General features: G+C 39.5%; 1 protein-coding gene across 2 annotated transcripts; it reads left to right on the top strand.

Annotated features, from left to right (window-relative positions):
- il1rl1 (interleukin 1 receptor-like 1) lies at window positions 1-22,799 on the top strand. 2 transcript variants are annotated; one of them, XM_082174718.1, is made up of 11 exons: window positions 1-56; window positions 188-265; window positions 5,156-5,393; window positions 6,378-6,537; window positions 8,973-9,126; window positions 9,199-9,267; window positions 12,571-12,688; window positions 14,067-14,200; window positions 14,562-14,699; window positions 15,336-15,491; window positions 21,212-22,353. In XM_082174718.1, exons 2-11 carry the CDS (start codon window positions 190-192, stop codon window positions 21,574-21,576), a joined length of 1,608 nt encoding a protein of 535 aa, XP_082030844.1. In that variant the 5' UTR covers window positions 1-56; window positions 188-189; the 3' UTR covers window positions 21,577-22,353. The 2 variants fall into 2 exon arrangements, with proteins under 2 accessions (XP_082030844.1, XP_082030845.1); XM_082174719.1 differs by lacking the exon at window positions 1-56 and having other exon boundaries at window positions 89-265; window positions 21,212-22,799.
- Window positions 22,800-23,687: the final 888 nt, after the last annotated feature.

Genomic DNA, 23,687 nt, shown 5'->3' with positions numbered 1-23,687 from the left:
ATCAGAACTTAGTACATTATTACACGCTGGAACCGACTACACATCCTGACATAAAGGTACCTCACTTTCTTTTCTTTTCTCAGAGTGGTTAAGTAACCTCTGCTGCTCTCAGCACACAGTTATAGGATGATGCATTATAGTCAAATATGAAGCGAAACTTTAGACTTTAAGATTATATGCTTTACAGGGATGATGAGGATGATGATGACGATGATTTTGCTCCTGACAGAATCTGTCCTGGCCTCTTATCAATTCAACTCCACAGGTAACTTAGAAAATAGATCACTTACAAAAATTGATATTTGGGTTGTTGACAAATGGACGGATTTTAAGTTATTTATTTATTTGCACATTCTTTAAAAGAAATATTATTTTTGACAATTTGACATGCAGATTTAAGATTGATTATTTTTTATTTATTTATGAATTCGCACATTTCTTTAAAAATAGATATTTGGGTTGTTGACAAGTGGACAGATTTAAGATATTTATTTATTTGCACTTTCTTTAAAATATATATATTTTTTGACAATTGGACATGCAGATTTAAGATTGATTGATTGTTTTTTATTTATTTATGAATTTGCACATTTAAGTTATTTATTTATTTATTTGCTCTTATCTTTAAAAATAGATTCTTTTTTGACAATTGGACATTCAGATTTAAGATTGATTGATTGTTTTAAATTTATTTATGAATTTGCACATTTCTTTAAAAATAGATATTTGGGTTGTTGACAAGTGGATAGATTTTAAGTTATTTATTTATTTGCACATTCGTTAAAATATATATTTTTTGACAATTGGACATGCAGATTTAAGATTGATTGATTGGTTTTTCTTTATTTATGAATTTGCACATTTCTTTTAAAAATAGATATTTGGGTTGTTGTAAAATGGACAGATTTTAAGTTATTTATTTATTTGTATTAATTTATTTATTTGCACATTTCTTTGAAAATAATAGATTTTTGGTTGTTTAATTTTTTTAGGTTAAATAGAAATGCTGAGATGCTTTTGATTTTGTGGGAAAAAACTGGTTGACATTCATTTATGTGTTCATTTATTTATTTATTTATTTGCACTTTTAAAAAAAATATTTGGGTTGTTGACAAATGGCTAGATTTCAATTTATTTATTTATTTAAAAATACATTTGGGATTTTTGACAAACGGTCACATTTTAAGTTATTTATTTATATATTTGCACATTTCTTTAAAAATAGATATGATTAAAAATTGATATTTGGGTTGATTTAAATTATTTATTTAAGTTATTTATTCATTCATTTATTTATTTGCACATTTTCTTTAAAAATAGATATCTGGGTTGTTGACAAATGGACGGATTTTAAGTTATTGATTGATTTTTTATTTTTTTACTTGCACATTTCTTTAAAAATAGATATTAGGGTTGTTGACAAATGGACATATTTTTAAGTTATTTATTTTTATTTATTTATTTGCACATTTGTTATCAGAATCAGAATCAGAATCAGAATCAGAAAGAGCTTTATTGCCAAGTGTGCTTGCACCCACAAGGAATTTTTCTTGGTACTGAAGCTTCCAGTGCACATATACAAATACAAATACAACAAGAAACATAGTAATACAAATTCTAAGAATAAAATATATTAAAAAATAAAAAAAAATAGTATAAAAAGTAAAAAAAGGGGTCACAGTTGGGTTTAGTCTGAATAAACATTTACAGATTATGAACATATTTACAGTATTTTGAGAAGTATGAATAATATAAATATAAATATCACCTGAGTTAGAGAATATTACACTAGACAGTGGGAGTCTAGTGCATGTTACAGATTATGAACATATTTACAGTATTTTGAGTAGTATGAATTATATAAATATAAATATAAATATCACCTGAGTTAAGAGAATATTGCACTAGACAGTGGGAGTATTGCACTTACAGGCATATGCCTTGGGGGGCATGTTAAGTGTTCAGAAGGGAAATGGCCTGTGGAAAGAAACTGTTCCTGTGCCTGGATGTTCTTGTGGCCAGTGATCTGTGTCGCCGTCCTGACGGTAACAGTTCAAACAGGGGGTGTCCAGGGTGAGTGGAGTCTGTGATGATTTTACCTGCTCTCTTCCTCACTCTGGAAGAGTACAGGTCCTGAAGGGTTGGCAAGGGGGCACCAATAATCCTCTCTGCTGTCCGGACTGTCCGTTGTAGTCTCCTGATGTCCGATTTGGTAGCTGAACCAAACCAGACAGTGATGGAAGTGCTTAAAACAGACTCAATGACAGCTGAGTAGAACTGGATCAGCAGCTCCTGTGGCAGATTGAACTTCTTCAGCTGGCGAAGGAAGTACAGTCTCTGCTGGCCCTTTTTCACAATGGAGTCAATGTGATTTGCCCACTTCAGGTCCTGAGAGATGGTAGAGCCCAGGAACCTGAATGACTCCACTGCTTCCACAGTGCTGTTCATGATGGTGAGAGGGGGGAGTGCTGGGGATTTTCTCCTGAAGTCCACAATCATCTCCACTGTTTTGAGCGTGTTCAGCTCAAGGTTGTTATAGCTGCACCAGACAGCCAGCTGTTCAACCCCCAGTCTGTAAGCAGACTCGTCACCATTTTGGATGAGACCGATGACGGTGGTGTCGTCTGCAAATTTCAGGAGCTTGACAGAGGGGTCTTTAGAAGTGCAGTCATTAGTGTACAGGGAGAAGAGCAGTGGGGAGAGAACGCACCCTTGGGGGGCGCCAGTGCTGATGGTGAGGGTCCTGGATGTGAGCTTCCCCAGTCTCACTCGCTGCTGCCGGTCTGTCAGGAAGCTGGAGATCCACTGACAGATTGAGGATGGCATGGAGAGCTGAGTCAGTTTGGCTGTGAGAAGATCAGGGATGATGGTATTGAAGGCCGAACTGAAGTCCACAAATAAGATCCGTGCATAAGTCCCAGGTCTGTCAAGATGTTGCAGGATATAGTGCAGTCCCATGTTGACTGCATCATCCACAGACCTGTTTGCTCTGTAAGCAAACTGAAAGGGATCCAGAAGGGGTCCAGTGATGTCCTTCAGATAGGCCAACACCAGTCTTTCAAACGACTTCATGACCACAGACGTGAGAGCGACAGGTCTGTAGTCATTAAGTCCAGTGATTTTAGGTTTTTTGGGAACCGGAATGATAGTGGAGCGTTTGAAGCAGCAGGGAACTTCACACTGCTCCAATGATCTGTTGAAGATCTGCGTGAAGACTGGGGCCAGTTGGTCAGCGCAGGCTTTTAGACAAGCAGATGAGATGCCGTCTGGGCCTGAAGCTTTCCTAGTCTTCTGTTTTTTGAAGACTCGGCTCACGTCCTCCACACAGACCTTAAGCTCAGGTTGGATGGCAGAAGGGGGGAGGAGAGGGGTTGCAGGAGGTGATGGTGGATGTGTGAAGTGCACATCAGAGCGGGTGTGAGGTGTGAGTCTGGGCTTCTCAAACCTGCAATAGAATGCATTGAGAGTGTCAGCCAGTTGTTGATTCTCCACAGATCGGGGGGATGGTGATTTGTAGTTGGTGATGTTCCTCAGGCCTCTCCAGACTGATGCCGGGTCGTTGGCTGAAAACTGGTTTTTCAGCTTTTCAGAGTAGCTTCTTTTAGCAACTCTGATCTCCTTTGTCAGTCTGTTTCTGGCCTGGTTATACAAGATTTTATCCCCACTTCTGTAAGCATCCTCTTTGGCATGACGAAGCTGTTTGAGTTTCCCAGTAAACCATGGTTTATCATTAGTGAATGATAAGAATGTCCTGGTAGGAATGCATGTATCCTCACAGAAACTGATATATGATGTTACAGTATCTGTGAGCTCATCCAGATCGGTGGCTGCAGCTTCAAAAACAGTCCAATCAGTGCAATCGAAGCAGGCCTGTAGATCCTGCTCTGCTTCGTTGGTCCATCTTTTTACAGTCCTTATTACAGGTTTAGCTGATTTCAGTTTCTGCCTGTAGGTCGGTATAAGATGAACCAAACAATGATCAGAGAGCCCCAAAGCTGCCCGTGGGACGGAGTGATACGCATTCTTTATCGTGGTGTAACAGTGGTCCAATATATTACTGTCTCTGGTAGGACATGTAACATGCTGTCTGTATTTTGGTAGTTCACGGGAGAGATTTGCTTTGTTAAAATCCCCAAGAATGATTAAAAGAGAGTCTGGGTACCTTTGTTCCATTTCAGCTATATGTTCAGCCAGCTGTTGTATCGCCGCGCTCACACACGCGTCTGGAGGAATGTAAACATTCGCGAGAATGAATGAGGAAAACTCCCGCGGCGAGTAGAAAGGTTTACAGTTTATGAAATGTGCCTCTAAATTAGGAGAGCACATCTTCTTCAGTGTTGTTACATCTGAACACCAACTTTCGTTAATGTAGAAACACAATCCACCACCTCTCGTTTTCCCCGTTAGTTCCGCGATGCGATCCGCTCGGAACAGCTGAAAGCCCGGCAGATGTAGTGCGTTGTCCGGTATGGCTTCACTCAGCCAGGTTTCAGTGAAGCACAGAGCAGCGGAGTTTAAAAAAATCCTTGTTAGTGCGGGTGAGGAGAAGAAGTTCGTCCATTTTGTTAGGAAGAGATCGGAGATTCGCAAGATGAATACTAGGGAGTGCAGTGCGGAGGCCGCGCTCGCGGAGTTTAACCAGCGCGCCAGCGCGCTTCCCGCGTTTGCGTCTGACCGCGCGTTTGAACAACACCGCTGCCCCTCCGACGAGAATGTCCAGTAAAACGTCTGAGTAATCAAAATCTGTAAAAAAGTTGTCTGGTGTGTGTTTCCTAATGTCCAGTAGTTCGTCTTTGGTGAAACTGATAGGAAAAGAATGACTAAACGCAGAACAAACCAACAAAAACAACACAATAACTGGAGAGCTCCACACCGAGGCAGCCATCCGCGGCGCCATCTTGGAACATAGATGGGGTCGTTGACAAGTGGACAGATTTTGGAATAAATGGAGAAGCTGAGATGCGTTTTGGTTAATTGGCAAAGAAAAAAGATCTTGTCCAAAATAAACCGATTTATCTATTTGTTTGTTTAAAAGAGTATATTTGACTAAATATATACATTCAGACTATCTTTCTCCTAACTGGGTTAAAAGGAGATGCTTTAAACTCTTTAAAAAAAGTTTTTTTTAATTTTTATTAACTTTATTTTGTATTAGTTGAGTGTGAACCCGTTAGGAAGAGAACAGTGAGAGTGAGAGCTGGAGAATCCCTGTATTTACCCTGCCCGGAGACAGACTGCTATGACAGCTCGTATGATTGGTGGAGAACCCTCAGCAAAACGAAGCAGGATGAGCAGATCGGGATGGAGGAGAGTGAGCGTGTGCATTACCACCATTCTGGGTTATACATACTTTGGTTGACCCTGGACGACACGGGACGCTACATCAGACGCTGGTGATCACACACACACACACACACACACACACACACACACACACACACACACACACACACACACACACACACACACACACACACACACACACACACTTCACTCTCCTGTCAATACACCTGCTCTAAAGCAATATTCAAACTTTATTCACATGCATGTTGTTCCAAACCTGTATGATATTGTTAAATGTTGCAAATATAGTTTTCCATACTGTGAAAATATATCATACAGTATCATAACAGTAATATAGTGCATATAAATCAAGCACTACATACCACACAAGTCATATAACAGCCGAAATATACCAAAACTTATTATTTTGTGTTTGGCAGAAGAAGAATTAACCTTGTTCTGTTGTTCTATTAACATTTAATATACACTACTGTTCAAACGTTTGGGATCAGTAAGATTTTTTTATAAATGTTTTTTCTGCTCACCAAGGCTTCATTTATTTTGTCACAAATACAGTAAAAATTTTGAAATATTATTAGAATTTAAAACATATGTTTTCTACGTGAATATATTTTGAAATGTAATTTATTCCTGTGATCAAAGCTGCATTAACAGCATCATTACTCCAGTCTTCAGTGTCACATGATCCTTCAGAAATCATTCTTATATGATGATTTGATGCTCAAAAAAAAAACCCATTTATTATTATTATTATCAATGTTGAAAACAGTTCATATCTTTGTGGAAACCATGATACATTCTGTATTCCGGGATTCTTTGATGAATTGAAAGTTCAAAAGAACAACATTTATTTTAAATATAAACCTTTTGTAACATTATAGATGTCTTTACTGTCACTTTTTGATCAATTTAATGTGTCCTTGCTGAATAAAAGTAGCCTATAATATTTAATAGAAAAAAAAACAAGTGCTTTCTGTAAAATACAAGCTTCAAGTTTCTGCATTTAAACCTTAGAACACTGAGCATGAAGAGAAGAAATCATTTTCTGTAGTATTGTTTGTTTTGTCCTTTAGGTGGTATGAAAAGGACAATTGTGATGAATATGAAACTAACATTGTGGTTTACGAGGAGTTCCACATGGATCTCTTGTACTTATCCGTGCCAGAAATAAAGGCGTCAATAATCACATGTCCAGTGTGTCAAAAACAGCAGGGCACGTTCATCTGGTATAAGGTGCGTTGAGTTTGATGTTTGTGAGAAATTTGACAGCATGATTGCAATGTACGAGTGAGCTAAAGTGAGGAGGTGATGCTGATCTCCTCATTTAATCTGATCAGGGTTTACACATGTGACGAATATCCTGTTTTTCACTTTTTCATATTTATTCGGAAATATAACCAAACGGTGAATTCAGCTGTTCACTCGTATTGCTAATAATTTACTAAATGATAACACTGAATGAAATTAGACGATAATAGAAAGAAAGAAAAAAATACTACAAAAATATTTTTTTTTTACTATAGGCTGTTTTTCATCTGTTCATATACTTCACATACTTGTTCCCCGAGGTCCACTTTATAATATTGGTAAGATTTGTTCATGAAAAACAGTAATAATTTAGAAACAAATTACTCGGTTACTTTCGTAACCTCGGTTCCCTGAGAGTAGGAAACGAGTATTGCGTAGCTATACGCAGTGGAGGGAAACTCCTTTTCCTCGATTTACTGAAGCCTAAAATGTAAAACGCAGTTTGCAGCTGCACAGCTAGCACAGTGAGTGTCTGGCTCACTCATTGGCTGTGCTGCGGCAACTGCACATCCAATGGCGCGGGCGCCTCTGACGTGTGCGCCAATGAGCTAGCATCACGCCATTACACGTTAGAGCCTGCCAAGGGGGCGCGGCCTTAGCCTATATTAGTCCCCGAAAAACACAATTTTAGCAAGTTTAAACGACTGAAGCGATAACTTGCCAGGTTACTATAGTGCGGCCGGCTACGCAATACTCGTTCCCTACTCTCAGGGAACCGAGGTTACGATAGTAACCGAGTAGTTCCCTTTCGAGAACGGTCACTTCGTATTGCGTAGCTATACGCAGTGGAGACGCCATGCAAAACGCCGCACTATAAGTAACTGGTTGTCTACTGCAGCTCAGGACCCCTGAGCTCACAGAAACAAGCCAGACCCCAAGTATATATAATGAACAGACCGGACACCGTTGGGTTTAGTAATATATATATATATATATATATATATATATATATATATGTCAGTAACTTAACCAACATAATGTACTAATAAGTCTATCAGTATAGGGAAATATAACCGGCCAAAGGTGGGTTTTGTAATAACATATACTGTATATGTGATTGTGCACAGTGACATAATTTGTAGAAAAGACCAGACACTGTCGGGCCTTAATCATACCGAAAGTACCTTCGCCTGCAGGGAAGGTACCTCCATATTATAAAACCTCATAAATGTGGAAGGCGAGGACCAGCCGGCCGCATCACAAATATCCTGAATGGGAAAACCAGAGGACCAAGCCCAAGACGAGGCCATGCCTCTAGTCGAATGAGCTTTGATAGGGCAAACCTGACCCACTGAGGTATATGCCATAGATATGGCATCCACTATCCATCTAGTCAGCGCTGGTCTCCCGCGAACATGACCGGAGAGGGTGTTTGAGCAGGAGAAAGTGAGGCACGTGGGGACGTGGCCAGAGTGCGCTCGCTAACTTCCATGCTCTCGGGCTGCCGTTGGCTGCGCCGTTTCTTCTTCCTCGGCCGAAGTAGAGCCGGGAAAGGAAGAGCGGGGGGAGAGGCGCCACCGTCTCGTGAGAGAGCTAGCCATGTCCGCAGCACAGAGATGGATGAGATGCAGCTCGTGTGTCCGTGGCACAAGAGGAGCGAGGCATTTGTAACAACGCTTCGCACTCTTATAATAGAAAAGGATATGCGTCGACGCCAGATAACCACAGGTGAACGGCGGCAGGAGAAAACGACTTCTGATGTGAAGGCGTAGTCTGCTGAATGCTGCTCGCTCAGGCTGACAGGGCTTGTTCAACGGCGAAGGCTTTCAAGGTTTCAGAGACGTGATGTTGTCGCTGAAGGAGTGAAATCTGCTAAAATGGCGTTTTTTGGGGACTAATATAGGCTAAGGCCGCGCCCCCTTGGCGTGCTCTGACGTGTAATGGCGTGATGCTAACTCAGAGCCGCCCGCGCCATTGGATGTGCAGTTGCTGCAGCACAACCAATGAGTGAGCCAGAAACTCACTGTGCTAGCTGTGCAGCTGCAAAATGCGTTTTACATTTTAGGCTTCAGTAAATCGAGGAAAAGGAGTTTCCCCCCACTGCGTATAGTTACGCAATACGAAGTGACCGTTCTCGAAAGGGAACTGCTGTTTTTGAAAGCTCAGTTTAAAGGGGCGTGTCTCCTTTAAGACGTCATCGTAAACACCCACTGTTCTGATTGGGTGACATCTTTGCATATGAAATGAGAAGTACATATGTGCAACTTTTGAAATTATGAGTACAGTTGCTGCAATTTAACTGATCGTGGAAAGTGGATTACACTTGTTTACATCTATTTTACTCAATCAAAGTTTCTTTTTAACAGTGTGTCCATATGCAATAGCCTGCTGTTATTGTCCCAATCTTTTCTCTTTGGCAGAATTTCTCTCTTATTCCAAACCAAGAGTTTACAAATGTTTTACGTATCCATAACTCTTCGAAAGAAAGCGAGGGTATTTACACCTGCGTTTGCACCTGGGAGCACAATGGGTTAAAACACAACACCTCTGGATCTCGCAGTCTGACCATCATAGGTATATATTCCTCATTTGGTCCTGTCCTCTGAGCTAGAAGTTCGTTTCTAACACACTAACTCTTGTTCATAGATCATTCCCCCAGCAATCCTCCACAGTTTCAACTTCCTGTCAATAACTCCATCGTCATCACTGATGTGGGTGAGGAATGGCTTCAAATCTCTTACATCATAAATCACACTATTAAAAAAATCCTTTAACCTTTAACATTAATACTTCTCACATGTTAAAAAAGGATGACACTTTACAATAAGGTTTCATTAATTAGTTAAGTTGAACTAACAATGAACAATACTTCTATAGCATTTATTAATCTTGGTTGATGTTCATTTCAACATTTACTAATGCACTAATGCATAAACAATTGACGTGTATTTTTATTAAATAACATTGACAAAGATTATAAAATGTTGTAAACAATATATTGCACACTGTTAGTTTATGTTAGTTAATAAATTAACTAATGAGACCTTATTGCAAAGTGTTACCAAAAAGGTAAACATGGCTATGATTTTTCAAAAATATTTTATTAAACATTGTTTTTTCTCAAAATGTGAATATTATAAACAGTATTTTAAATATTTAAATATAAAACCCGCAGAGGTTTTCATTCTAGCTTCTTTCTTATTTATTTTGAATTTCCTTTTATTTTTATATTTTTAGTTTTCATTTTAATTTTACTTTAACAAAATGACAAAAACACATATAGTCCAGTCATTTTATGAAAAAAGGTTGAACAAATTGCAACAGAAGAAAACTCAACTGATTTTGTATCCTCAATATGTCATGAGTAAGGGAAAAAAAGCCCCGAAGAATCCCATTAGCGGAAAGTTTCGAAAAAGCCCCAAATAAAGCCTTTTTCTTATGTGAATAGGGTAAACAATTTTAACCTTAGATATCACCATGAAAATTACTGAGTTGATTACTTACATCAAGACAAAAAAAAATGTATTACGAGGTTTTTTTTATTGTTTGTTAACATGGACAAACGGTGCATAATATAATTGTGTATGTGCTAATTTGCATAAATACCACATTGGGTATAACCAGGTGAAAATGTCTTGTCGAATCTTGTTGACACATAACAGTAAAATACTTAATGTTAAGGTCTGAATGGAACCCATTTAGGCTATGAGCATTAATACATATAGGCAGGTAAAGGCTTTAATAATAAAGGCTGGTTCCTGCCTCTACTGATATGTGTCAACAAGATTCAACAAGATATTTTCACCTGGCTTATACCCAATGTTTAGACCTGTTGTGGAATTTATGCAAATTAGCTCATACAGTGGGGAGAACAAGTAATTTGATACACTGCCGATTTTGCAGGTTTTCCTACTTACAAAGCATGTAGAGGTCTGTAATTTTTTATCATAGGTACTCTCAAACTGTGAGAGACAGAATCTAAAACAAAAATCCAGAAAATCACATTGTATGATTGGCTGGGATGGGCTACAGGACAATAGGCAAGCAGCTTGGTGAGAAGGCAACAACTGTTGGCGCAATTATTAGAAAATGGAAGAAGTTCAAGATGACGGTCAATCTCCCTCGGTCTGGGGCACCATGCAAGATCTCACTCGTGGGGCATCAATGATCATGAGGAAGGTGAGGGATCAGCCCAGAACTACATGGCAGGACCTGGTCAATGACCTGACGAGCTCAAAGAAAACCATTAGTAACACACTACACCGTCATGGATTAAAATCCTGCAGCGCACGCAAGGTCCCCCTGCTCAAGCCAGCGCATGTCCAGGCCCGTCTGAAGTTTGCCAATGACCATCTGGATGATCCAGAGGAGGAATGGGAGCAGGTCATGTGGTCTGATGAGACAAAAATAGAGCTTTTTGGTCTAAACTCCACTCTCTGTGTTTGGAGGAAGATGAAGGGTGAGTACAACCCCAAGAACACCATCCCAACCGTGAAGCATGGAGGTGGAAACATCATTCTTTGGGGATGCTTTTCTGCAAAGGGGACAGGGCAACTGCACCGTATTGAGGGGAGGATGGATGGGGCCATGTATCGCGAGATCTTGGCCAACAACCTCCTTCCCTCAGTAAGAGCATTGAAGATGGGTCGTGGCTGGGTCTTCCAGCATGACAACGAAAACACACAGCCAGGGCAACTAAGGAGTGGCTCTGTAAGAAGCATCAAGTCTCCAGACCTGAACCCAATAGAAAATCTTTGGAGGGAGCTGAAAGTCCGTATTGCCTAGTGAAAGCCCCGAAACCTGAAGGATTTGGGCCAGAATCCCTGCTGCAGTGTGTGCAAACCTGGTCAAGAACTACAGGAAACGTATGATCTCCGTAATTGCAAACAAAGGTTTCTGTACCAAATATTAAGTTCTGCTTTTCTGATGTATCAAATACTTATGTCATGCAATAAAATGCAAATTAATTACTTAAAAATCATACAAAGTGATTTTTTCTGGATTTCCGTCACTCACAGTTGAAGAGTACTACCTATGATAAAAATTACAGACTTCTACATGCTTTGTAAGTGGAAAAATCTGCAAATTCGGCAGTGTATCAAATACTCGTTCTCCCCACTACACATAATTAGATTATGCACCGTTTGTCCATGTTAACAAACAATTTCCCAAAACTTGTAATACATTTTTAGTTTTTTTTGATGTAAGTAATCAACTCAGTAATTTTCATAGTGATATCTAACCGTTAAAATTTTTACTCCATTCACGTAAGAAAAAGAATGAATAGGCGTATGAATAGGCTATATTTGGGTCTTTTTCGAAACTGGGCTTTATTTTCCAAACTCAGGACATATTGAGGATACAAAATCAGATGAGTTTGCTTCTGTTGCAATTTGTTCAAGGTTGACCCCCAAATGACTGGTCTAATAAGGAAATTACACAAAATTATGATAATTTAAAAAAAAATATTGCTATTTAGGTTTAATACATTTTTATTTCAATTTAGTTTTTATTGATTTCCAGTTAATAATTTTTGTGCTTCAACTTCAACTTATTGCAGTTTATTGCCAAGGCAACATTTCTAAATGTCATTTAGTTAAAGATTTTCTAACTAATATTTATATTTTATTTTATTTCAGCTTTATTTCAATTAACACAAATGTTCTTTAATATTTTTAGTTTGCGATAATAATCCTGGAGGGTAGTTGAGAATCTGATGACATAAAATATATAGGCTATTTTTTATTATTCATTATTTTATTATATATTATTTATTATGTTCACGACCCTTTGTGTATTTCATAAAAAATATATAGTTTTCTCAACAACTCAAATATGTTTTGCGCGTTTAAGGAGTCAAATAATTCATAATTATTTAATTTCCCACCTTGAGGTCTTTTATAATGTTGGTGTGTTTTTATGCACCCAAAAGTTACAGCAAGTTTTCATAGTAATGAACTCTGGAAAGATTTTATGTCAGTGACAAATCTGAAAGCCCTGATTGCTCTTGTTTCTCAGGCACAGAACTGATCCTCGTATGTTCTGTCATCTTTGTGTGTGAGGACTGTCCTGTTTACTGGAAAAGGAATAAAACCAAACTGGATGAGGAGGATGGATATAAGGTTGATATATACAGGTTGATATCTCCTCCTATCATTGATTCTGATCCTCCTCCGTGTCATTGATTTTAATATGTTCCTTGAGGTTCACTTATAATGTTAATAAAGATTTGTGCACATATATATACAGTATTATATATTAACATATTCATTTCGGGCTTTTCAATAGCAGCCGCAACAGGAAATCATTAAAACGAGGCAAAAAAAAAAAAAAGTGCTGCGTTAATTGCGTTTTTTTTGTTTTTTTGTTAAACATCTTAAATTAATCGTTAATTCCCCCAGCCCAAATATATATGTGGGAAAACAATTATTTTCTACCTTCATTCTGAGCCTCTGTCTGAAATGATCAGTTTTTAAGGCGCTGCTCCTTTAAGGGTGTCAGTAAACGCCCACTGTTACGATTGGCTAACAACATTGCACAGGAAACAGTATCAGTTAACACTCACTATTGCATACGAGTAAGTATTTTGAAAACATTATCCATATAAAACCGTCATTTACAGACAAAACATTATGAAATAATTTACTTACGGTGTGTGATGCAGCTTCTGTCAGATCAATAGAGTCACTGCTTCATCTGTCAACAAAGGTTTCTTTCTGAACTCTCCATTAAACCTCGTTTACAAAACAATCCACAGTCAAATGCTCCGAACAAACACATAATCCCTACGACGTAATTCCGGACGCCATTAAAATAAACCATCCACTTGTTTCTAACGCTGGGATACTTCTGAAGTCTGTAAGATGCAATCCAGCTGTTTTAAACTGGACGCATCAAAGTAAACTTTCTTACACGCCTCCATTTGTCCTGTTGTCGACAGACTCAAGTGTGTGAAGTCCGTCAGAATCTGTATTCTGTATCAGTGTAGACAGCGTCGGTGATTATAATGTCTTCTGTTAGCTTTTGACACGACGCTCACTTCCAGAGTAGGCAAATGTCGGCCGTTTAGCGACTGAATGCCAGTGGGCGTGGCCTATAGTACTAGTGGGCGGAGCCTATGGTGCGATCATGTAAAACAATGATGATGTCTTGCTCTGGAGGCGGGCATATGCAAATGCATTTGATCCATCACAGATCCTGCAATATCAAAACCAGCCGTGATTAAATAAATGCTTTGTTTATAATGAGGAGGATGTTTTAAACTATGAAACTTGCAGGATGTTTCAATGGTACAAAGACCTCTTACATGTCAAAAGATCAAGGCAAATTTGATTTCTCATGTCATGACCCCTTTAAAGGTATAGTTGTTTATCAGAAAAGCATTGGCTTAAAATAATTAGAAACATTCACCATAAACTGATATCCTGCTCTACTCTAGTTCTTGTTAATAGATTTCTGATATGAACAGCAAATTTTGTGATGAAAAATTAGTAATTGGTGCTTTTTTCCCCCAGATCTAAAGATGGCAACGCTCAGTTATTTTTGAATATTACTAAAGTTTCTGAGTTGGACCTCCGTTCTGAGTTTCGCTGCACAACTGAAGACGACTATAAAGTGATTTTTGTATCAATCACTTTGAAACGTCGAGGTGAGATCCTCTGATCCGATCTATGAGGAATATAACTGAATTAAAAATGCATTATTTTACCAAATATTTGGGTGCTGTATGTTTTTATGCTCTATATTGTAATGCCTCGTCTTGACTTACAATATAGAGCAAAGTTAATACTTGAATAAAATATTGCCAAGATCTCCAATTTAGTATTAATATTTTTATTTGCATACATTTTATATTTATGTTTATTACATTTTATCATTATAATATTTTGAATGCATGAATGTTAATATAAAAATATTTGCTAAAAGTGTTTATAAACATTTATTCAGCACAAGCCTTGTTTTGTTGTGCTGCTTTACTCAGGTTTGCATGTTCTCATGTTGTGTTTCAGCATCAATGCTCCCTGTGATTCTGGCATGCATTTGCACATTTCTTCTCGTCCTGGTGCTCAGCGGAATAGGGAAGTGGTTTTCATTGGATCTGGTGCTGTTTTTACGGAAAATTTTCATCAAGTTCAACAGGAAAGAGGGTAAAGAATAATATTTTATTACATTTTGAATATCATTTTATTCAAAGTTATACACACAATCAAATGTTATTTATTAAAATGTATTATAATATTTATAAAGTCCTTTACAGTTTTTCACTAGTAAAAGAGTGGGACTGTGCTAGATATACGTATATGGGGATAAATACAAAAAGAAAATGATTTATTACTCTTACTCAGTATATGTCTTGTTTTCCAGTACAAAAATCTGAACATTCTTAAATCAAGATACATATAAGTCCGGTTTTCTGAACAAAATTTTTGCTTGAAACAATAACAAATATCTGCCAATGGGGTCATAAAAATAATCTTGTTTTCCCTTTGAATTAAGTTTTTTTTTAGGAATAAACACTTTGATAAATTCTTTGGAAAACAATTTTTAAATATCTTATCTTATATATTTTGCTTTTCAAGTAAATGTAAATATATGTAAATGTTTATATGTATCATTTGTGTGTGTGTGTGTGTGTGTGTGTGTGTGTGTGTGTGTGTGTGTGTGTGTGTGTGTGTGTGTGTGTGTGTGTGTGTGTGTGTGTGTGTGTGTGTGTGTGTGTAAATACTGTCATTAACACATATGACTACAATGCAATGCAAAAATACAAATGCTTGTTTTGACAGATGGGAAGCTGTATGATGCTTATGTGATTTACAACTCGGATGAAACAACAAGCAAAACTGTGAGTGACTTTGTCAATGGATCTCTTCCAACAGTGCTGGAGAGCTACTGTGGCTTTAAACTTTTTATTCACGGCAGAGACGACCTACCTGGGGAAGGTACGCTTGTTGAACTTTTTCATATAAACATCTATCAGTGATATGTTTTATTGATACATTGTGTGATGAACATTGCAAAACAATTATGTTGTCCCTCAGTATTTCCTGTACAAATATCTAAACATGCAAATCAAGATGCATGGAGAAGCAAAATGACTAAAGTCTTTTTTTCTGAAAAATGCATCAAAATTAAGTGACTTCATGTTTAAAACAAGAAAAAATGTCTGCCAATAGGGTAAAAAAAAGTTTTCCCTTTAAATTAAGTGTTTTTTGTTGTTTTTTAGCCCATTGGCAGCTATTTGATATTGTTTTAGGCATAAACTTAATTTCATAATTCATAATTTTCACAAAAAAGACTTAATATCGTAAAGTCCCCCTGTAGTCAATAAATGTATCTCTTAAAACTCATCTTTGATCCCCAAATTATGTATTTAAATGTTTTTCCTTGAAAAAAAATTCTTTATGCCTTGAAATATCTTGAATGTAACTCGACACCCTTGCCTCATTTAGTATGCGCGGTTCTATGAATATGCAAATGAGCCCCGCCTCCACTCACTCACTCAGAGATCCACTGGTTAACGATCACACGTTGATCTGATTGGTTACAAGGTAGTTTGTGACGTCAGAAACACCAGCGATTTCAAAGCGTGTGTTTGAGACTGTCTTTGGTTCACTGCAGTTTTAAGGAGAAAAAACTCAGCAATGCTGTCGACTTGCTTTCCTTCTGTCCACACATGGTTTGTCTTAAAGCATATTAAAAACACCACATAGACATATAAACAACTTTAAAGCAACACCATGTAAGTTTTGCTCTCGGGGTCCCCCTACAGTTGGGAAACAGTATTGTCTTCTACTACTGTCCTAAAATCTGTCATGGTTACACCAGGGGATACACGTGCATTTGTTGACAAGCCGATACCCCCCGAACTCTGCAGAAGGAGTTCTCACGTCTTGGGCAGACTGCCTGCGTTGCGTGTGAAATTCCCAGGTACATTGGCATATTTCAGCATGTCATATGAATATAATTTCATGGGTTTTATTTTTTCATCGAAAACTAGCATGTTAGCGTTTACTAGCTACCAGATTGATAATTCGCTCCTCTACTAGCATTACTTGATTCATGAAGATAAATGGAGGACCAGATAGCTTCCGTAACATAGCCAGGCAGATACAAATTCGAAAAACTAGAGATAGTATGCAAGCAATATACTTACTAGTCCAATAGCACGACGGCTAAGTTAGCATCGGTCGGGCACCCCTCCTCCTCCTTTAGCTCACGCTGGACCAATATTGATCCTCGTCCGGCCTTTGATTTTGTCACTCTCCCTTTTTATCTTCCTAGTCTGCTCCGACAAAACCTTTGTCTTCTTCGGTTTCGTTTCTGCTTCGGCCATGACAACAACATACATACATACAACATACATTGGATCTTCTGATCCAAGATGGCGGCGCGAGTACATCGCGAGGCTCGCGGTCTCTCCAGATTCTGTAATTTAGCAGTATTTTTCTTGCTCATTTCGGGTCTGTTCGTCCAGAACAGTTGTGCCTTAACATCGTACACCCAAGGTGAGCTTTTGGATATTGGTTTGCGAATTTCCGACAGTTTTATGGACAACCTTCGACTCCTTCCTGAGATCGCCAGATCACCCGAGGCTATGCACTCTGCCCGGCCGGGCGGAAGTGCTCGCAGGCGCCGGCGAGATCGTAAACAAAGGCGGGGGAAGCGCGGAGGACTAAGAGCTAAGCTAAAGCTAACACCACACCGGCTCTCTTTACCCAGCATTTTCCTTGCCAATGTACGGTCGCTGTTGAACAAAATGGAGGAGATTCGACTCAACATCACATACAGCAAGAGACTTTTGAACTGTAATGTTCTAATTTTCACGGAAACATGGTTAAACAGCGGAATACCGGACAACGCTATTGAGCTAGCGGGACGCCATACATTCCGGGCGGATAGAACATTAGATGGCTCCGGTAAGACCAGAGGTGGTGGATTGTGCATTTACATTAACAAAGCTTGGTGCACAAACTCTGCTATTGTTGGGAGACATTGTTCAGCTAACCTTGAGTTTCTCATGGTTAAATGTAGACCGTTTTATCTACCGCGGGAGTTCACTTCCACTATTATAACTGCAGCCTATATTCCCCCGGATGCTGATGCCAAGTTTGCTATGAAAGAACTTCACGCAGCCATCAGTAAACAACAGACCGTTCACCCGGAAGCTGCGTTTATTGTTGCGGGTGATTTTAATCATTCAAACTTAAAGTCTGTGCTACCGAAATTTCACCAGCATGTTTCCTGTCACACCAGAGGAAACAAAACCTTAGACCATGTTTACACAAACATGGCTGAAGCTTACGTCGCGACACCCCTCCCCCACTTGGGACAGTCAGATCACCTTTCTTTGTTCCTCACCCCCAAATATGCACCTCTGATCAATCGCGTGAAGCCATCAGTGAAGACCATCAAGGTGTGGCCTGCGGGGGCAGATTTCTCACTCCAGGAAAGGTTTCTACACACAGACTGGAGTATGTTTGCTTCTCAAGCCACCAGTGGCTCTCACACGGACATTGACTGCTACACCTCCTCTGTACTGGATTATATTAATACCACCATTGACAGTGTTACAACCCAGAAGCAGATCACCACATACCCAAATCAGAAGCCATGGATGAACAGGGAAGTGCGACTCCTATTGAAGACACGCAATACTGCCTTCAGATCAGGAGATGCACAAGCCTATAGCACATCCAGAGCAAATCTGAAAAGGGGCATCAAAGAGGCCAAGCACTGCTACAAGCTTAAGATAGAGGGACACTTTTCCAACGCTGACCCTCGGCGCATGTGGCAGGGCATTCAGGCCATCAGTGACTACAAACCCTCTCACTCCACCCCCGCAGCCACTGATGTCAACTTCCTGAACGAGCTAAATGACTTTTATGCTCGCTTTGAAAGAGACAACAGAGAAACTGCCACCAAGCTCAAATCCTCAGCTGACCACCCACCGATCACACTCTCCTCCACAGATGTCTGCAATGCACTGAGCAGGATCAGCGCGCACAAGGCTGCTGGACCAGACAACATCCCTGGACGCGTACTCAGGGCATGTGCGGAGCAGCTCGCTGGGGTTTTTACAGACATTTTCAACCTGTCTCTTGCCCAAGCAGCTGTACCAACATGCTTTAAATGCACTTCCATTGTGCCAGTGCCAAAACACTCCAGCCCGAAGTGCCTTAATGACTACCGCCCTGTAGCACTCACACCCATCGTAATGAAGTGCTTTGAGCGGCTGGTCCTGGCACACCTAAAAGACTCTCTACCATCCACATTGGACTCACACCAGTTTGCCTACCGTAGCAATAGGAGCACAGAGGATGCAGTCTCCATGGCACTGCACTCTGTGCTCACACATCTGGACAATAAGAACACTTATGCACGCATGCTGTTTGTTGACTTCAGCTCAGCATTCAACACTGTCATCCCAACTAAGTTAATAGCCAAACTTGGAGACCTGGGCTTCAACACCTCCATGTGCAACTGGATTTTGGACTTCTTGACCAACAGACCCCAGAATGTTCGATCAGGCTCCAACTGCTCCACATCCATCACACTCAACACTGGTGTACCACAGGGCTGTGTGCTAAGCCCGTTCCTCTACTCCCTCTTCACCTCCGACTGCAAGCCTGTGTACGGATCTAATTCCATCGTCAAGTTTGCGGACGACACTACGGTGATTGGTCTCATCAGCAACAACGATGAGACTGCCTATAGGGAGGAGATCAAGCACCTGGCCACATGGTGCACCGAAAATAACCAGCTCCTCAACACCACCAAAACGAAGGAGCTCATCGTGGACTTCAGGAAAGTGTCAAGAGGCACACACGACACCATCCACATCAATGGAATGGCTGTTGAGCGTGTCTCCAGTTTCAAGTTCCTGGGGATCCACATCTCGGCGGACATGACCTGGACAACCAACACCTCCAGCCTGGTCAAGAAGGCTCACCAGCGCCTTTTCTTCCTGAGGACACTGAGGAAGAATCAGCTTTCCTCCACTATCCTGGTGAACTTCTATCGCTGTGCAATAGAAAGCATCCTGACCAACTGTGCTACAGTGTGGTATGGGAGCTGTTCTGTTGCAGAGCGCAAGGCACTGCAGCGGGTGGTGAAAACCGCCCAGCGCATCACTGGGACTCCACTACCTGCCATCGAGCACATCCAGAGGAAACGCTGTCTGCATCGAGCTCGCAGCATCCTTAAGGACTCCTCTCACCCAGCCCACAGACTGTTTTCTCTCCTGCCCTCCGGCAGGCGTTTCAGGTGCCTCCGGACCAGGACCAGCAGACTAAAGAACAGTTTTTTCCCCAGAGCTGTCTCTTTATTAAACTCTAACCCTCATTGATCCCACTCCCCTCATATACTGATTGACTCTCCTCTCCCTCCTCACACCTGCCTCCATTTTGTTATTTGCAATACTATAATGTTCATTTGCATTGCTGACTGTTATTACAGTAACAACTGTTTACATATGCATCTTGCACTACTACCTTGACTGGAATATGCTCAATTTGCACTGCCGACTGTTTATTTACAGTACCGACTGTTTATATATACATTGCAATATCGTACCTTAACTGTAATATGCAATTACTTTCCACTGCACTTTCACTCGGATAGCTTCTGTCCAAACTTTATTTGCACTACTTTAAATCCATTGTTATACTGCTCATTAGCCTAACTTATACATATATCTATTTGTTAAATTCTGTTTATAGTAATAGCCATCTGTATATTATGCTCACATTCTGTTTATAGTAACAGCCATCTGTATATATATTCATAGTACATATCTATCTGTAAAATTCTGTTTATAGTAACAGCCATCTGTATATTATATTCAGTACATATCTATCTGTAAACATTCTGTTTATAGTAATAGCCATCTGTATATTATTATATTCAGTACATATCTAGCTGTAAACTCTGTTCACAGTAATAGTTATCTGTATATTATATTCATAGGACAATCTATCTGTAAATTTTTGTTTATAATAGTATTCAACTCTATATTTATTCAGTACATATCCATGTTCTGCACTTATGGAACCACTGTATATCCTGCACTTGCTGCTATTGCACTTCTGGTTAGACCTAAACTGCATTTCGTTGCCTTGTACCTGTACTTGTGTAATGACAATAAAGTTGAATCTAATCTAATCTAATCTAACATACACACGCTATACCAGCTGGTAAACAAACGCTAGTTAGGCTCTCACGTCCGAATTTGAGGAAATGGAGGATGGGGGATGGGGGGGGGGTATGCCGTAAAGCAGTAGAATTTTGTAGTTCTTTTTGTGCTCGGGCTACTACCCGAACCCCGAAGTTCCGTAGTGCCAGTAAAAGCGATACAGACCCCGTCAGGCTATGGCAGACGTGTCATTCAACCTATTTTAAGTCGATGTACCATCACAAAAGTCTTGTAAATATATTATGAAGGTTGAAAAACTCCATGGTGTTGCTTTAAAAGCTGGATTTTCACCACAGGGGAACTTTAAGTAGTTTTGCTTCTCAAGTAAATATATCTTGATAGAAGAATGTTTAGATATTTGATAAATACTAAGGAACAACATAATATTTTCTGCTGTGTGCAATAGATATGGTGCTTTTTGATGCATGTTTCTCAAACGTTTCATGTTCCTTCCTGTGTCTTAACCAGATTGCATGAACCTGATTGAAACTAAAATACAGCTTAGTCGGAGGCTTATCATCATTTTAACACCAGGAGCAAGTAGCATATCTCCTACAGCTTATGATCTGCAAGTGGGGCTCCATCAGGCTCTGGTACAAGGAGAAACCGGTGTGATTCTCATCCAGCTGGGACAGATGCAAGACTACACACATCTGCCTCTCGGACTGCAACATCTCCTCTGCAAGAATAATCCTTTACTGTGGAGAGACAGCCAATCCTCACCAAACTCCAGGTTCTGGAAGAGAGTGCGATATAGGATGCCTGTTGCCTCATCCCATCAGAGGAGGAGTTCGAAAAAAAGACCACAAGAATGTCAGAGTTTACCAGTTTAAATCAAGACATGCTTTTCAGGTTCAGGATTCACAAGCATTTTAAAGTGAAAATGAAAGTGAAAGTGAACAGTGAAAAAATGAAAGTGAAAGTGAAATTTTCTTAAGAAGTTAAAAAAAGTCTTGAGATAAATTCGCAAGTGTGCGATTCTTGAAATATATTTTCTTAGTAATATCTTATTTTTGTTTTGTTTTTGTTTTTAAAGAAGAATATTTGACAAATTTTTGTAGACTTATTACTGAATTTTCAAATTCAACAAAAAGTCTTGTCAGACATAATCATGACCAATCATTGTTTGCATCATTGATCATTGGAGCACTCGTGCACATCCCTAGTAATATTTAAAGTTTGGTGTCGGTACAATTTTTCTCTCATCTCGCATTTATTTGATCAAAAATACTGTATTTTGTTTGCTATAATTATTACAGTTTAAAATAGCTGTTTTCTATGTGAATATATAATAAAGTGTCATTTATTCCTGTGATCAAAGCTGAATTTTCAGCATCATTACTCCAGTCTTCAGTGTCATATGATCCTTCAGAAATCATTCTAATATGATGATTTGATGCTCAAGAAACATTTATGATTATTATCAGTGTTGAAAACTGTTGACAACTGCTTCATATTTCTGTGGAAACTGCATTTTATTTTTCTGGATTCTTTGATGAATAGAAAGTTCAAAAGAACAGCATTTACTTGAAATAGACTCTTTTGTAACGTTATAAATGTCTTTACTGCCACTTTTGATCCATTTAATGCTTCCTTGCTGAATAAAAGTATTAAAAAAAATTGTCTGTTGTAATGCTTAATTACAACAATTAATTTTAAACAACCCAATAAATTCATACAACATCTAACCTTTGGGGATGTAAGACCATTTAGAGGTTTTCCTAACTTTAAGAAGATTATTTTCAAGAATTTGAAATCTTCTGAAGTTTTGTCAACTTTAGTTTAAGGGCCCTATTTTACCGATCTAAGCGCAGGGTGCAAGTGCACTTAGGGTGTGTCCGAATCCACTTTTGCTAGTTTAACGAAGGGAAAAAGGGTTGGCGCACCCGGTGCATGGTTTAAAAGGGTCGTCCCTATTCTCTTAATGATTAATCGGTGCATTTTGGGCGTAACGTGCAATAAACCAACCAGAGTCTCTCAGGTGAGTCTTGGAGTAGGTTTTTCACAAGGACCTTGCTTCCCGGGAATAGGTCAGTGCACCTCACTTTTTGCTCGTAATTCCTTTTGTTCCTTTCAGCACACTTGTTTGCCTGCTCTCTCACTATCTCAGAAGCATCCCTTCTGTCCATCGTTCCATGTACTCACTATAACTCTGAGAGCTGTTGTCTGAGTTGAGTCTGATTTTGGCCAGGATTTGGCCGTCTGAGACAAATTTAGCAATTTTGCCTAAAAGATTCCTCTGATCCTAGGCTAAAATCTGAAGTCTTTGATTGTTAGTTTGACATGTTCACCGAGAGCCGATTAATGGATGTTGCGATAAAATTTTACCTCTGACGAAATTCTGATAGTGTCAGAAGATTTGACTCACAGTTCTGTGGTGTGACTTCTCCTATGACGACGGTCAAATTGTCTTCACTGTGAACGAACGCGTCATTGATTGATGTAAAACACTGGAAAATGTTTCTTGCGTGCGTCCGTTTTTAACGGGTCTTGACTGTCGTATAGCCTGACATTAACATAGACAGTAAAAGAAATGGACACAGCGACCCCATAGACTTCAACGGAGAAAAGTGAAGCAAATTAGAAGCACTCACTTCCTGATGGCTGAGCGTACTGCGCAACCTTTCCGTCTTCTAGTAGCTGTGCCAAGAGAAATCTGAATTATTCCCTTCCGAATCTTGCAGAGACGGAGAGTGTTAGTAGGAGCTGTCCATGAGCTAGGAGCAGGAGCAACTTTATGACTCTCTATGGGCTTCTCCCTTGACTTTATCGGACTTTATGCCTCTACGTTCCCCCGATTGACTGCGAGCTTCTCCTCCTGTCTATACTGTAATTTCCAGAGAGTCGCGTGGTTATGACGCAATCGTTAGCCTATTTTTATAAAAACTGCTTCTACTGGGTCATAACGTAAGATACAAGGTAATGGAGCCTTTTATTATACATT

This window comes from Leuciscus leuciscus (genome assembly GCF_965113295.1).
Source record: "Leuciscus leuciscus genome assembly, chromosome: 7".
NCBI lineage: Eukaryota > Metazoa > Chordata > Actinopteri > Cypriniformes > Leuciscidae > Leuciscus > Leuciscus leuciscus.
This window is presented reverse-complemented; position numbering and strand designations above follow the sequence as displayed.

What these genes read in the sequence shown, in the direction of transcription:
- il1rl1 (XM_082174719.1), top strand. Translation starts at nt 190, where the DNA reads ATGATGAGGATGATGATGACGATGATTTTGCTCCTGACAGAATCTGTC. An exon ending in CAAGTTCAACAGGAAAGAGG is followed by an intron (nt 14,700 to 15,335) that starts GTAAAGAATAAT and finishes TTGTTTTGACAG; the next exon opens with ATGGGAAGCTGTATGATGCT. An exon ending in AGACGACCTACCTGGGGAAG is followed by an intron (nt 15,492 to 21,211) that starts GTACGCTTGTTG and finishes TGTCTTAACCAG; the next exon opens with ATTGCATGAACCTGATTGAA.